At 41.2% G+C, this 12696-nt stretch overlaps 1 protein-coding gene across 2 annotated transcripts in view; it reads right to left on the reverse strand.

Moving 5' to 3' along the window:
* btbd11b (BTB (POZ) domain containing 11b) overlaps window positions 1-12696 on the reverse strand; it is a 101874-nt gene that overhangs the window by 33563 nt on the left and 55615 nt on the right. For both annotated transcript variants that reach the window (XM_034684861.1, XM_034684860.1), the window contains exon 2: window positions 5422-5598. In XM_034684861.1, coding sequence (XP_034540752.1) covers window positions 5422-5598 — 177 coding nt within the window. The remainder of the gene's footprint in view (window positions 1-5421; window positions 5599-12696) is intronic.

A 12696-nucleotide genomic window follows, 5' to 3' on the forward strand; every position in this document is an offset into this window, starting at 1 on the left:
GAAAGGAAGCATTGGCTGGAGTTGGTTTGTTGCTAACTTTTGACTACCCCAGAAATACAGAGTAGTTGGCCAACTCTCTTAGAGATGTATATCCTCGTTGGAAGAAAGCTGAAGGGTTCTGGGATTCTCTATAAACAGATATCTGCAAACAAGTTCTGCAAACAGTCTGCTTTTAGTTGTCTCTCATCTTCACCTCAGTTAAAGTTGCTGATGGAACTGTGAACAAAGTCAGTTAATGAAAAAAGGACATCTAAAGTAGTGACAGTAAGTAACTGAGGGGGTTCAGAGGACCCTGACATACAACAGTTACCGTGAATTAAACATATTTCACTTAGATTCACATGAATTGACATGTACCTCTGAGAGTAGATTCAGCAAAGTTAAATGTTAGTTATGAAGGCAGGATTTAGTCAACCCTGACTGACAGATGATGGTCCACCAAGAGTCCTAATGGTTGCTGTATTTGCAGGGCTGTCATTTTGAAAATGCTAATTTGGCATTTGGCAGAAGAGAAATGAGAAAATTCAAAGAGGTAGATCAGTGGAAAACCTAAAAACAGAGTCTAAATGTCAGCGCAGAAAAACTGTTCATTCCTCGGATGCATATTTTCACTTTGCTGGTGAAGCCGATGTTCCTTTATTCCATGAATTTCTGTTAGAAATTGTCCTCTCATGCCTTCTTATCTGTTATTCTTTCTCTATTTGTTATCTGACTCTCTTTCCAGTAAACTATGTGACAGCCTGATAGTGCAATCATTGCAGGCGATTCTCCTTTTCTCAATTATTCATCTATTTTTCAGCTTGAGCTGTTTGCAAATCCCTCAGTTATTTACAGAATTCCTCTCCAGGCTGATAACATAACCACTCCACTGAGCTCTGCTATCATCCCTCAGCCGCTCTGCTGTCTCTCTCTGTGTTTGCAGAGTCAACACAACACAATGAGTCCCTGCTTGACCTCATCAATATGACATGGACAGTTGACAGTGATTTGCCTCTGTGCTGCATCCCCCCTTCAGTGAGGGGGATGAGCTCCTTGTTTGCTCTGATGATAAATGTTTACACTGGATGTACTGAAAATATTTATCCGCCTTCTTGTCACATCAAGATGCTCTGACAACAGAGAAGACCCTTTCCTTTTTTGGTGAGCTTTATTTTTATAACATGTCCATGTACATGAAGAAATAATATGTGTCTGCACTTCCTGTCAGCCTCAGATGGGTTTTCTGGAACGAGCTGTGACCATGAAACAAAGCAGCTCATCACTTCCAATGAGCATCTTGACTCTGTGATTATCTGATTATATCAAACAGGAAAACATGAAGCTCTCCTCTCAGCGGTTTGCAAAACAGCTTGTCATGACAGATTTGTTGTGAGCTAATAAAAGTTAACCCAAACACAGAAAGCAAACACGTGTGCAGAACTTTAAACTGTTTTGTGAAGATTCAGACTGAGTGAATAAAAAATAATCATATCCAATGTCTTTATTGATGCAGAGAAGATATCATTATGTAAACGGACTCCTCAAGCCTTAATAGCACCATACCACAGTTATTTAGAGAGCGTTCAGATCCCATGTTTCTCTGAACAATGACCACATTGTGAGTTGACAGACGTTTGATTAACTCTCAGAGCGCTTGTCAAAGTTTAAAGCGGAATTTTTTTGTTACTGAACGGCTGCAGTTCATTAGAGTTTCTATCTTTGACAGCTCAGCCCCGCTGACTCACTCATTTAAATATGCACATGCTCAGCAGGATTAGGATAAACTGATTCACTGATAGAGTGGGACAATAATGGTGACTTATTAAAAATGGGTTTCATATCAGCTAGTGATGTCATACCGCTTTAATATGAAGGGAACTTACAGGGTATGTTTCAAAATATGACATTAACGGAATTTAGGACAAGTCAGTTCAACATACCCAGTCCTGAGTGTAACGCTACAGTCAGAGAGAGCTTCAGGCTCACTTAAGAAAAAGGGGCGTTTATCCCATCGTTTATCACTTCTCCTGCACGAAAGGGATGATCACTCTTCAGTCACACTGATGTAATAAGAGGCGGTGATAAGTTTATGGAAGTAACTCTGAAAAAAAATCAACACAGCAAAAAAAAAAAAACAGGCCAATGGGCCTTGCTGCCACCTGCGTTGCATGCTCAGGCCCTAATTAATATGTGTACCACCCTCCAAGTGATTACAATATATTATCGTCCAGGGTTTGCAAGAGATTGAACTAAATTGTTTGTGGAGAGGCCAGTGACCTCATGTTCTCTTATTTGAGTACAATAACACCTTTTAAAAAATGTTCTCTTTATTCATAAATTATGTTGTTTGTGATGATGCCAAGGACTTCAAGCACTCTCTCTTCCTCCCTTGTTTTAAATGTTTGCAGTTCAGGTCATTGTGTGTTCTCTCTGTGAAGCTGAAAACAATTTCCCACATCAAAGTTTATTCTTATTCTTATTGTTGAAACATTTCTTCACATATATGACCTCAGCTTTTTGACACTAAAACCTTTAACTTTAAGCTCCACAGACCTGCTCAGTCTCTAATCTGACGCACTAAACTCCCCGAGCACTGATGGAGCAGACGTTCAGTTATTCAGAGCTACACACTCAGTGAAAGCTGCAGAGAAGAGGGAGCTGTCTGTAATGTGTGCTACATTCAGCTTGTTGTGTGTGCTTCTAAAACTTGTTTTTACAGTAGTATGTCTGATCATCTTTTAAATTGTTATCATCCCGACTGTTGAGAAGCTCTTGCACAAAAAGCTGCAGCATTTTACATCAAAGTGAAAATTATTTGTACAGTTTTACTTTTTAAAGTTGAGTTGTTAACTCTTCGACTTAAACAGCCAAACTTTTATTTTAGTGCAAAGGATCATTTTAGATCTAGTATACCTCATCTCGTCGACCACAGCTTGAGACTTTAAAAGGAACTAGCCTTCAACCTGCAACTTACAGCCTGCAGCGATGGTTTGAATTTAATGCTGGGGTTGCATACTTACTACGTAGGAACCATAGACTGTATAAATAATGGACGTAGTATCAGTGGCATCACCCATCTTTTCCTGAGTGCTGCTTTGAAGCCAATTGTCGGGGGGAGCCAGATTGGTAATGCTGAACTCAAACAAACTTCTGTCGAGTTAGTGTGAGGTAAAGAGGCAGGCTTTGAGCCTCCAAAAGCTACAGTGTTCCCACCTGTCAGTCAAGTCAGTCATGTCCTTAAATGGGCAAAACTTATATTAATATCTTCTGAATGGTTGCATTCGAAAAAAAATCCACCCCCCGTACAATGTGTGCCGATAGAGAAAAGAGCTCTTCAGACTGAAGACTTTTTTTGAACCAGGCTCTAAACATGTTTATTTTTGCTGCAAAGATTGTCTTTTTTTGAATGGGTGTGTATGTGGTTTCAGTTTGTGGTGGACGCTCGATGAACTGCAGTTTATAACACTTCTTATGGGCTTCATATTTGAGACTGGAGGTTGCCGCTTGGTAGAAACAGGCACAGAGTACACAAGACTAACAAGAGCTGGTTAGTCGAGGTGTTTGGTGATAAAAATAATGAAACAATAAGTACAAGAAGACAGAGATTTCAATAAAAATGAAAAAAGTATTTGTTTAAAAATGACTACATTACAGACAGGATTAAAATCTGTTAAAACCAAGACTGTCTGTAAAAAAGTTTGTCTCGATCCAGCCTCTAGATCTTCATATATTCTAGTGAATAAGTAAAAATGCTGACCTACTGGTCACCCTTCAGGAAAGGTTTGAGGACAACCAAAGTTAAATAATCCTCCTGGTACACTGAGAGACTGCTCCAAATGTTAGAGAAATCTGTTCGTGCAATATGTGTGAAGTTGCTTCTCAAAAACCATCACTGACGGTCGTTTTGGAGAAAAAGTATTATCAAAGTAAAAGGACCCATTTCCTGTAAACTGAGTTTTTTTACCTTTTTTTTTTTTTTTTACATTTATTTTCTGCTCAAAAAAGTTGAGAATAACAGACGTGCTGTTTCGTGGAGGAAGAAATATCAGAAAATCTTAATTTACACGTTTTTGTTTGTTTTGAGAGACAGACTTAAGGTGCCATCAGTACACTCAGTACCCCCCGTGACTACAGCATGGCTGAAGTCACTCTGCCTCTAAACATGTGTTGAGTCACTCAGCTTGGAGAGCTGCTTCATCAGGAAAACAAAATCAGCTCTGATATCAGATGGTCTAATATCTGCTTTGAAGGGTTTTCAATCCAAGAATGAAATTCTGGGGGAAACACCAAGTAATGAGCATGGAGCATCAGTTGGCATACAACTAATGTATTAAAAACTCCTGATCACAAGCCAAAAAGAACAGGTGTCACTGAAACACAGCAAGATTTCTGTCTGGAGACAAACTCTCAGATTAAAACTGTGTGGACACAAACACAGAGAAAGAAACTCAAACAATCATCTTCACAATCAGTGTTAAAGTGCTGCCTTTACTGCCTCTACATTTCAGTAAGTCATCTTCAGTACAGCATGATGTTAATTCAGTCTTAACGGACCCACTAAGAGTCAAACAGACAATGAAGCAAGATACACTGTGGGCGGAGCTACCTGTGATTAATACTAGCCTGTCAACCATCATTGTGCTGTCCTCCTCTCCGGTGACAGATGTGATATGTGTGACGTGTGTGATCAGGTTGTTTCTGGTGTTGCCTTTGCTATTCAGAATTAATAACCATTGTCAGGGTTTTTTTTACCAATCAGAGTCAAGTATCTAACACAGCAGGATGATTAGTAGGAAAGCCGGATAATACGAGTTTGTTAAAGCGTTGTTGGTGACGTCACATGCACTGGCCAGCTCCCTTCTTCTCTCCTCCACTCTTTTTTTGGCATCCTGACTTTGTACAGGGTTAAACTGTGACCTACATGATATTTGATGGGTCTGCCCACAAAATTTATGCTGCCATCTTGGTCCGGTCATCCTACCCATGATCCTACCTGTAAATGTTAACTGTACAAAAAATAAAGTAATACCATTTTGATGTTGGGTTAAAACTGAAACCTGGTGTTAATATCTCCATGGGTAATTTTGGGCCAATAAAAGCTCTCTCTATTCCACTTATGGACAGCCGACTTGGGTAGTTGTTAGCATGTGGCGCTTTGTTTGTGGAGCAGAGATCTTCCTAAAAGCTTTTGAGGGCACATTACTGTCTGACCTATCAACACCTGATGGTGACCAGATGAGCGCAGGGAGATCCAGCTCAGCTGCAGGATGGTTGATCGCTTTGCTCAAGAGCCATCGGTGTATTGAGGAAGGGATCAAACACAGTCCACCACTCTGCAGCCAGACTTTTTACCACAAACACACACACACACACACACACACACACACACAAACACACACACACACACACACACACACACACACATACACACACAGGACTCACTGAGTTCAGAGATGCTGCCCACTCTTGTAGCCAGTAAACACTGCTCAACCGAACGCAGCTCAGACTGACTGTAGGCGTTTCCCTCTCCGCTCTTCCCCGCTCGCTGCTGCTGCTGTTGCTGCTGCTGCAGCTGATGGTCTCTGTGAAGAGTTAGACCTTCAGGTAGGCTGAGCACACCTAAGAGAGAGGGGGAGAGAGGAGAGAAGCATTACACCCACGGCATGTACATTATAGGACCTGCAAAGTGACTATAACACTACATGCACACAATGAAAAAGTGTGTGCATGTAGGTCGACTTATTTTCATAATCATTGCATGACAAAACCTAAGTAATATTTCTTCATCACCTCTCTTCATAGATTTGTGTAATTAATGGTCAATATTTGCATGAGTGAGAATCTGAATGAAATACACAGAGTGGTGATTACAGCTCTTACTCTCAGCTGTGACAGACTCCTCCCAAAGGTGATAATGTGTAATACTTTAGATGGCTTTCATTATTCACACAACTGTGTGTGAGTGAGTCTTCCTCGCTGTGTGAGGGTGACGAGGCAGACTGCTCTCTATCACACTTTCTTTTTCCTCTGCAGCTTCGTGCTGCACCCTCTCCTCTCCTCTGCTCGCAGGCTGTCGACTTCCACAGTAGTAATTCTTTACTCAGCCTTTAAATGACTGTAAAAAGAGCGTGTGGCTTTAAGTGCTCATTTTTCATTATGTACTGCTAAGTTAATGTACATGCTGTCTGCAGTGAGGGAGAAACTTCATTCATCTTGCAGGAGCAGAAAGTGCAGGAATTAACTTTCCTCAATCTACAAAAACCACTATAACAAAACTACAAAATACACACAAGCTACACAAATTAAATGAATGCCCCTCCTATCAGGCTGATATTTGTACAATCCTTCACATATAGAAGTATTTGGGAAGTCAGTACTTATATTTTTTATAATTTGAATAAACAACAATTTAATCCACAAGTGTGGATTTTAAAAGGCCTGCTTCTGATTAAGCGTCTCTTTAGTGTTTGCTTTTGATCACAAATGGTCATAAATGATGTGACAAAAACATCTGGAAATGTACATCTTGGTAATAAGTCATTTTTTTACTGTAAAGCTATCAATCTGACTTCTGCACAGAATATTGCTTTATTATGTTTTATAAATCACTAAAATGATGTCAAAAGTTGTGCAAAACAGCTTTATTAAAGCTTCAGATTTTTCTGCAGTATTATTTGATTTAAAACAAGAAATTCAGCGTTTACTTTTTTCATCTGGACTGTACGGCATTAAGTTCTTCAAAAGCCCTGGATTTAAAAGACCTGTGTCTGATTTTACTCTGCTTTAGTGTCTGCTATTCAGCACGCCTCGTAAAAACCTTATAAAAACGGTGTGGCAAGAACATCTGGAAATGTATTCCTTGATAATAAGTCTCAGTTATTCAGAGCAGCTGTAGCAGTGCCTCTGTCTCATCCACATGTTAGCTCAGGTCAGGCAGAGATCTACAGTCCTGACAACCTGCACGACCCCGGAACAGAGAGCAGGAGAAATCACCATCTGCTGCAGTGGTGTCAGGTGTCCTGAACAGCCACAGTTTTCAGCCAAAGCTGCTGACAAGCCAACAAGATCAATTATGAAGAGAAGGACTTAAATTGTGTTTCTGCATGAGCTGATCTGCAGGTATTGCTCTGGAACACCTCCTTTATTGCATTTATTGTTCACATCATGCCCTGTTAGGATCGCTGCTGTGCAAACTCCAGGGAATCCATCTGAGGTCATTTAAAGCTGCAGGAAGGTGACCGTCCAAACTCCCGCTTTCTACTGAAACAATTACATAAAGTAAGTAACCTGCTGATTCAAGACAGACCTCTTCTGGTGTGCACCAATTAAAGGCTGCCAGTTATACATCTGAATAAAGCACTGCACAAGCTTCACTTAAGTCTCCACTCCTCTAACTTCAGCCTATTGTATATTTATGGGCCTATTGCTATTGTAGGCACCATTCACATCGGCAGTGTGTGTGAGAATGAATCCCGGGCTGCATGAGCAGACCTTGGACCTAACGCTTGCTGTGAAAAACCTGAACAAAACACCTTCTTGGTACACTCTAGCTCTGACTCTGCAGCTCCTTAACCTTGTTTGAAGGGACTACAGGAGCAGCTGACAGTGAAGGCTGAACGCTCTCAGGGTGGACCAAGGCAAGGTGACTCACAGGCTCTCTGTGTCCTAATGCACGGCCCTGTCTGCCCTCTGGGAGGAAATGATGGAGCTCTTACATGCCACCCACTGCAGCCACTCTCTCTCCCCCTGTGTCTCTCACTGTCTCTCTTTTCTTTCTGTGCACTGGCATGATGGGAGCTCCGGTCGTTGTCTTTTTGATTGTCACTGCAGCACAAATCTCTCTGGAAGTGGATTACCCACAGATTTCAGACTATAGTATAAGTGCACAAGATGTTTCACGTTGTAAAACAAAAACATTACAGGGGTAAGTTGTTTCAAAATGGAAGGAAGTGAAGACCTGTCACTCTTAAGGTGGACCTCAGTGACTGAGGAGAGGAGAGGAGAGGAGAGGAGAGGAGAGGAGAGGAGAGGAGAGGAGAGGAGAGGAGAGGAGAGGAGAGGAGAGGAGAGGAGAGGAGAGGAGAGGAGAGGAGAGGAGAGGAGAGGAGAGGAGAGGAGAGGAAGGTGATTGATGCTCAAGGCACAACACTGTCACTGGAGAAGGGTTTTCATCAAACTTCCTTTCACACATGATTGACAATTTCAGGACATTCAGTGTTCACAAATGTTCTCATATCACCTCTCCTCTCACACAATCCCTCGATGGAACTACTCCATTTGGTTCAGGTGAGGGGAGTATGCAGGTGGAAGAGGAGTGTCCAGTAATGGCTCCATTTTCTATGTTAACTGCCATCACTACAACATGTATCAGTGATGTGATCGGCGGCCAAGGGCAAAAAAACAGGAAACACATCAAACACAGAGCAGGACACAGCACACATAAAATTTAAACTGCACAAAAATATGCCGAGCATAATGAGAGGAGGTCTGGAGGTCCTTCCCCGAGGGAGTCTGGGGATAAAAACTTAATTTCCAATAGTCTGGTGAATTTTCATGCACTGTTTTAAACCCTTTAGAAAATCTGTTCTGCTGTGGACTGTACCTACCTGAGGGAGCTTTGGCGTTTCATCAACAAGTTAAATGTGTTTTTGTTAACAGAAGAGGCAGGACGATAATGCTGCAGCTCCACAGCCATCACTTCTGCACACATCTCCTGCATCCAAAACGTGTCACCAGCACATGACTGACTCTCAGGTAGGAACTAGAAAACACTGGATCTAACGTCTTGTACTGTATCGCATATTGCTTTAATAATTTTCAAGCTCATTAAAAAAATGTCACGAGTTGTGACGAAAAAGCTTTTTAAAAGCTTCCAAACTAGTGTCACACTTCAGTGCTGTAGGATAATGAACATCCAAACAAGGAGATTTTTTTATTTTCCTTTTTTTTCTCAGTGTTTGTGTGATGAACAACACACAGCTGTAAGTTTGGAACATTTGTCTGGGGTTGACTGGAGCAGTGGGGCAGGGACGCTGACCTGGATGTGGCTCTCACCCTGCACTTAAATCTATTTTAGAGAGACTCACTGAGAGGAGCACTTCTGCGGCTCTGCAGGGACACGGCCTACACAGATAAGATACAGAAACAGCAGAGTCTGCTTCTAATCAGGCAAAACATGAGTGCAGCAGTAAAGTTGTACCAACAATTTCTGACTGTTCCATTTAAGAATCAGGAGGAATGACAGAGTGAAAGACAGGGCGGGGGATTGGGTCGGGACAGCCGGGATACATTCATAGAAATATCTGAGAAATACTGGATTGTCCTGACCAAAACCTGGTCCAGAAGCTAATACACGGGGCTTTCAACAAGTGAAGACAGCTGTTTGTCACTGTAAACACAGACTCAAGGGAGCCAATTGGCTCAAATATAGTGATAAATGAGGTCAAATCTCTCAATCTGACTGAGGACAGGATGGAGATGCACACTCAATCCAATACGTACAGAAATAGACACACACATACTCTCTCACACATGCTAACACACAACTTAGGGGTATAAACCTGAATTTTAAAAAATCAATTAAGTTGTGGTGCTTTGTCTTGTGCGTCAATGTACACGTCTTCTAATTTGGAAAGTCACTGAGAGTAATTGTTTCAGTGTATAAAACATCAATCCATGCATTGACACAACTCATACGGTGATCTGTATGTGTTTCCTGTGTTTTAAGAGGAAGGAGAGAGGTAAAACATGCCGGCTGGAGCCCGGTGTATTTAAGTAGAAAGGCTGAAAACCTCTCTGTAACAGCAAACACTTCCTGCTGGTGCACCTTTCTCTTGAAGGGAATGAGAGCTGACACAACCATTGGTTTGATTCATGTTACACCCAAAACACACCTTTGAGCAATCAAGGGTCTTAATCCAACCCCTCTGCGCCCTGCACCTCACTTTGCTTTCAGATTAAGCGCTGCCTAGCTGGCAAATTGTTGTTGGACACGCTCTAATTCATTTTGAGCTGTGTGCTTTAGATCCTGTGTTTTAGAAAGTTCAAACAGAGACCTTTATATTTGAGTTTCTTTATTTGTTTATTCATTGTTTTCCTTTAGAAGATACTTTCAGTGCATAAAAATGAGGAGGTTGTAAAAAGAAAGCTCATATGTAGTGCAGCACTCTGTCTTTAAAGGGTTAATCATGCTGTTACTGTACTGTACTGTAGTGAGGCCCCTCTCTAGGCTCCGGCTCCACTCTGCCAGGCCAGATGGCGACCATATGTACACCGAGTGAACATACAGCGAGACATGGCGAGGTGAGAGCGGAAAACAGAGCAGTGACGTGTGTTCAAATGTGTCAGAATGCCTCTCTGTCTCTAAGTGGCTGCTTCATTCAGCCTGAATGATCTTTAGAGAAGAAAAAAGCTGTGATTATGAAACTCCGGTAGTCTGTGTGAGTGCTGTTATGCCTGGACGGAGGTTCGGTCTCGGTTTGGGCTCCCAGGTGACCACAGTTTGGTCTGAGGAAGCCACAAGTCTGTAATGGGTTAGACCTGTGCCGGCCGCACAGTTATGAAGGAGGACTGTGAGAAAGTACATGAAGACATGCAGAAGTCTGATTAAATTAGGAAACAGGCAGAGGGAGGAGGCATGTAAACACTGGATCAACCACAAACATGCACACGCAAACGCAGCCAGTAGCTGCAAACAAGTCAGACCAAGCTGCCTTCAGAACTGAAGTTTGTGCACACTGGAGTCGACACTATACTGATTATTACTAGTAATTAAAAGTCTTAATCCATGGCACTGGAAGTGGGCTGTGCTCTGCAGAGAGAACAAGCTGTTCAACAAAATCCAAACTTATTATTTACTTTAGCCAGAGGAAGAAATCCAAGAAACAGTCTGCTGATCATGTTCAGATGCTGCCATAAGACTACAAACAACAAAAAAGAGCTCTGAATTTGCATCATTTGTCCTCTGAGAGAAACAGACCAGCATCCTGACAAGGTTATAAATGTTTTTCATCACATTTCTCACATACACTCCTGAATTTTCAAGAAGTTTTTCTGAGCTCTGGCCCTGAAATTTTCCAAAGTTGCTGGTCCACGTGAACCCCACGGCTTGATTGGCAGGACGTGAAATCAAAAGCACAACGTCACAGTGTGATGTTTATAACATGATGGAGGATGATGCATCAGAGACCTACACTATGATGGCATGTTTGAACAGTTAAATCAATTCTACATGTGAACAGACGGATGTGGAGACACCTTGGATGTTTTTAATGCTGCTGTGTCCCTCTGCTGAGTTCACAACAGTCACATGATAAATATTATCATCCAGTCCGCTCACTCATGGGGATTTTCCGAAATATTTCATGCTGCTCACCACAATCTCAAACAGAAGTTTTAGGGCGATGGCAGGAAAAAGTCGGGATGAAGATTAAGTAAGAATTTAGGCTTTTGGTGTTCACACAGTATAATTGTGGGAAACTTTAAGGACTTTTGTGTATGTGTAGAGACAGCTTTGTTGTTCAGTGAAGTTTGAATTAGAGAGATTGATGAAACGAACAGGACAAAAGCTGATTTTGGGGCTTTTCTTTCTTATTGATTGCACAGGACATTTGACAGAATGTGAAACTGGGAGAGAGAGTGAGGAATGACTTATAAAAAGGTTCCACAGCTAGAATGAAAAACCAGGCTTCACACTTCATGTAACGTAGCCTCTGTACATGATTTAACCAGCGCCTCCAAAGACGACTTTTAACAGGTAAAAAGAAGAGGAGACACTAAAAAGAAGTTATTGATTTACATACTTAATTAATTCTGGGTGAATGTTTATGAGAAAGTTATTGAAAAGAAGACAAGAGGAGGAACTGCCTGTCGTTCATCTTTTTAAACATACGCTGCTGGCTGTGAGGTGAACGTTGCAGAGGACATTGTTTGGGTAAGGTATTAATTTGTGGACTTTTAAAAAAAACATTGTTTTAATAAAAAATATTAATCAACAAATGAATCAATGATAACATCTTGTTCCCTCATTGTCCCTGTCTGCACGATTACATTGTGAAACAAACAAACACTCTTATTGAGTCCATCCTCGATTTAATATGAGTCCTGGTCTCTGCTGACGGTGGATTTCATTACAGAGCGTCACTCATCCAGTGAAGCACAGTTTTATTAAGTGATATCTGCTTAATTTGTAAAATTAATTCTGAGGCTTTTGACGAAACATTTCCACCAGGATATATCACCAAACCCTGCAGCTGACCTGGACCTCAGATATTTTAATCTCACTTTCACTGGATTTATACTCAAAAATGTACTTTTTGGTTCACTCTCAGTGGGTGTAGATGTTTTAATGAAAGCTCTGATTGAAAAATCAAACAGAAGAGGGAAGCCTGGCTGAGAGACTGTTTGTGGGATGAAGTCAACATTGTAGAAGGTCAGGTCTTAAACAGGAACAGTAGATGGGATTATACCTGTTACTATATATCTTGACTGCGCCAGACCAGTTCACCTTGACTTGTCTAGACAACACTGGTGAGAAATGCTTTACTTTGTTAATATGGATTAAAAAACTGTTTTAAATGCAAAATAATGTAATTTAAAAGTGATTTAAATGTGAAATTCTATCACATTTTAATTTGACCACAGCTTGGTCCAATGATTCAAAATAAATGTCTTCCTTAGTGAAGAAAAATATAGAGAAAATGTAATTAAGAGGAAAAG

Source organism: Notolabrus celidotus, chromosome 6 (genome assembly GCF_009762535.1).
Source record: "Notolabrus celidotus isolate fNotCel1 chromosome 6, fNotCel1.pri, whole genome shotgun sequence".
Lineage (NCBI taxonomy): Eukaryota > Metazoa > Chordata > Actinopteri > Labriformes > Labridae > Notolabrus > Notolabrus celidotus.